This window comes from Parus major, chromosome 2 (genome assembly GCF_001522545.3).
Source record: "Parus major isolate Abel chromosome 2, Parus_major1.1, whole genome shotgun sequence".
In the NCBI taxonomy this organism is placed as follows: Eukaryota; Metazoa; Chordata; class Aves; order Passeriformes; family Paridae; genus Parus; species Parus major.
The window spans coordinates 149,976,835-149,979,909 of NC_031769.1; the positions used below are offsets into that span (position 1 = coordinate 149,976,835).

At 57.7% G+C, this 3,075-nt stretch overlaps 1 protein-coding gene across 1 annotated transcript; it reads left to right on the forward strand.

Annotated features, from left to right (window-relative positions):
* Window positions 1–707: 707 nt before the first annotated feature.
* On the forward strand, window positions 708–2,556 carry LRRC14 (leucine rich repeat containing 14). The gene is made up of 2 exons (XM_015650526.3): window positions 708–1,419; window positions 1,517–2,556. Exons 1-2 carry the CDS (start codon window positions 1,127–1,129, stop codon window positions 2,157–2,159), a joined length of 936 nt encoding a protein of 311 aa, XP_015506012.1. The 5' UTR covers window positions 708–1,126; the 3' UTR covers window positions 2,160–2,556.
* The last annotated feature ends 519 nt before the right edge of the window (window positions 2,557–3,075 follow it).

Genomic DNA, 3,075 nt, shown 5'->3' on the forward strand with positions numbered 1-3,075 from the left:
ACCCCCCAAATCCCCTCAGGACACCCCGAAATTAAACCCCTACTACCCCAGAGTCCCCCTAAACCACCCCAAAAAGACCCAGGACCCCAAAACCACCCCAGGGACGCCCTAAACCACCCCAAAAAGACCCAGGACGCCTTAAAACCGACTCCCACAAATCCAGGGACCCCCTAAACCACCTCAAGGACCCCCAAACCAGCGCCCCCCCCACAAATCCAGGGATTCCCCTCAGAGCTTTCTCCTCACAAATTCCCGCTCTCAGGAGCACCTGGCTGGGTTTCCGCCGCCGTTCCCGCAGAAATTCCGCTTCCCAGCGCTTCAGCAGCACCTTCAGCTCCTGCTGTCGCTCCATGGCCGCGGGATCGGGAATCGGGAACCGGGGATCGGGAACCGGGGAACGGGAATCGGGAACCGGGGATGGGGATCGGGAACCGGGGATCGGGAACCGGGGATGGGGATCGCGGTTCGGGGATACAGGAACAGAGCGAACTTCCCTCTCCCGCCAAACGCCAGCCAATAGGAAGGCGAGGATTGTTGATTGACAGTAAGATGAGCCAATGGAAAGGCGGGATTTAAGAACACCCACCCACACAGCTCGTCAACCAATAAGCATTTAATAAAGCATTGACAGACAGCGGTAAAAGCCAATAAAACGCAAAGGACACGCCCTCGGGGTGGATCTCGCTCGTTGATTGGTTACAGCAACGCGCAGACGCGGAAGTGGAGCTTCTGTACGGGCTCGGGGCGAGCTGGGGCTGCGGGTGGGCGGTGAGAGGGAGCCGCCATGCTGGAGGGGGCGCCGGGGTCATTTTTGGGGATCCCTGAGGGGACTTTGGGATAATTTAGGGATCCATGAGGGAATTTCGAGATCCCGGGGGAAATTTGGGATCCCAGGGGGATTTTGGGAAGTCCCTGGGTGGAGTGGGGGTACTCGGGGACGCCGTTTTTGGGGAGCCGCGCTGGGGGTTCCCTCACAACGCGGCCTTTGCCGCCCCCAGCTTCTGCCACATCTTCCCTTTTCTTCGGGATATCCTTGGATTTGGGCTTTCCCTGGAATTCTCCCGTGGTTCCCCCTCATGCCGGGGGTCCCCCAATTTCACCTAATACCCACAGCCCCGCAGAATCCATGGATTCCCTCCTTTTCCTCTGCGCCCGCCGCATCGTCGCCCACCGCCCTCTTCCCGCCCTTCCCGCCGATCTCTATCCCGTCCTTTTCCAAGCGGCATTCCTGGATGGAAGACCCCTGGTCCTGCGGGATTTGGTGGCCGCTTGGCCTTTCCCGGTGCTCAATTTCCAGCGGCTGGTGGGGCGCCGGGAGCTGCTCCGGGATCATCCCTGCAAGCTCTGCGTCCAGGCCGTCATCCTGGCCGTGGTGGCGCAGCTCCGGCGGGAGCTGGAAGAGCCCGACCGCGATTCCAGGTGGGTTTTGGGAATTCCGGGATGGCCACGACCTCTGTTTCTCCAATTCCTTCATTTCCTCTGCCCCTTTTTCACCGTTTCCTCCCGTTTTTCCCAGCGGGTGCCGCCTGCGGGTGCTGGATGTGACGGGAGTTCCGGACGATCCGGCCGGCCGCGCTCCAGACGGGATGAGCGTCTGGTCCGGCACCGTGGCTTTGGCCAAGGCTTGCGTGGAGGTTTCCAAGCACCAGCGGGAATTCCAGAGGCGCGGATCCAAGCGGCACAAAGGTCGCTCCGGAGCCGCCACGGCCGCGGCCGCTCCGCAGCCCCCGGGCGTCGACGTCCACGCCGACCTGTTCGTCAACGGAACGTCCTACGGGATCCTGCGCGACGCGCTCCAGACCGGAGCCGCCGGCCCGCTGCGCCTCAAGTGCCGCGAATTCCAAGCGGAAAAGCTCTCCCTGGCCGGGATCGTGAGCCTGCTGGAATCTTTGGATCCTTCCTGCGTGCGGAGGGTGGATCTGCGCTTCCGGAATTTGGGATTGACCGGGCTCTCGGTGATCCTGCCGCACCTCTCGCGCTTCCCGGAGCTGCGCAGCCTCAAGCTCCAGTACAGCAACGTGGACGTGCGGCGCCCGACGCCGGAATCGGCCATCGGGATCCGGTGCCTGGCCGGGCAGCTGGGAATGCTGCCCAGCCTCCGGGAGCTCAACCTGGGATCCTCCCGGCTCTCCGGGAATCTGCGCCAGATCCTCTGGTGAGTTCCCTGCCCAGCGGGGCCTGGCCGGGCCCTTCCTGCGCTCCGGGGGGATTCCCAAGGGTTGGGGATCTTGGGGGGTCTTTTCCAGCCTGAGCGATCCTGAGTGATTCCAGGATTTCATTATCCTCATGTTCCCATCATTCCGTTTTCCCAATAGTTCATGACTCAATGATTCCATTGCCCCATAAATTCCTGATCCCAGAATTCCATAATTCCAAGGTTCCCAAAGGTTGGGCTCAATGGCCTTGAAGGTCTTTTCCCACCTGAATGATCCATTGATTCCAGGAATTCATTATCCCAACGTTCCCGTGATTCCGTTATCCCAATATTTCATGACTCAGTGATTCCATTCTCCCATAATTCTGTGATGCCACAATTACAGGAATCTCAAAGGTTTGGCTCCGTGGTGTTGGAAGTCTTTCCCAACCTGAGTGATCCTGAGTGATTCCAGGATTTCATTATCCCGATGTTCCCAGGATCCCGGGATTCTCTTATCCCAATACCTCATGACTCAGCAATTCTGTTATCCCATAAATTCCTGATCCAGAATTCCTTGATTCCAAGATTTCTAAAGATTTTGCTCAATGGCCTTGAAGGTCTTTTCCCACCTGAATGATCCATTGATTCCAGGAATTCTTTATCCCAACGTTCCCATGATTCCGTTTTCCCAATAGTTTATCATTCAATGATTCCGTCATCCCAAAATTCCACGATCCCAAAATTCCTTCATTCCAGGATTCCCAAAGGTTGGATTTGATCATCTTGAAGCCTTTTCCAACGTTAATGGATTCGTGGTCCCACAATTCCATGATCTCATAATTCCAGGACTCCCTGATCCCAGAATCCCAATATCCCACGATCCCATAATTCCAGAACTCCGTGATCCCAACACCCCACAATTCCACAATTCCCTGGCT

What these genes read in the sequence shown, in the direction of transcription:
- LRRC14 (XM_015650526.3), top strand. Translation starts at nt 1,127, where the DNA reads ATGGATTCCCTCCTTTTCCTCTGCGCCCGCCGCATCGTCGCCCACCGC. An exon ending in GAGCCCGACCGCGATTCCAG is followed by an intron (nt 1,420 to 1,516) that starts GTGGGTTTTGGG and finishes CGTTTTTCCCAG; the next exon opens with CGGGTGCCGCCTGCGGGTGC.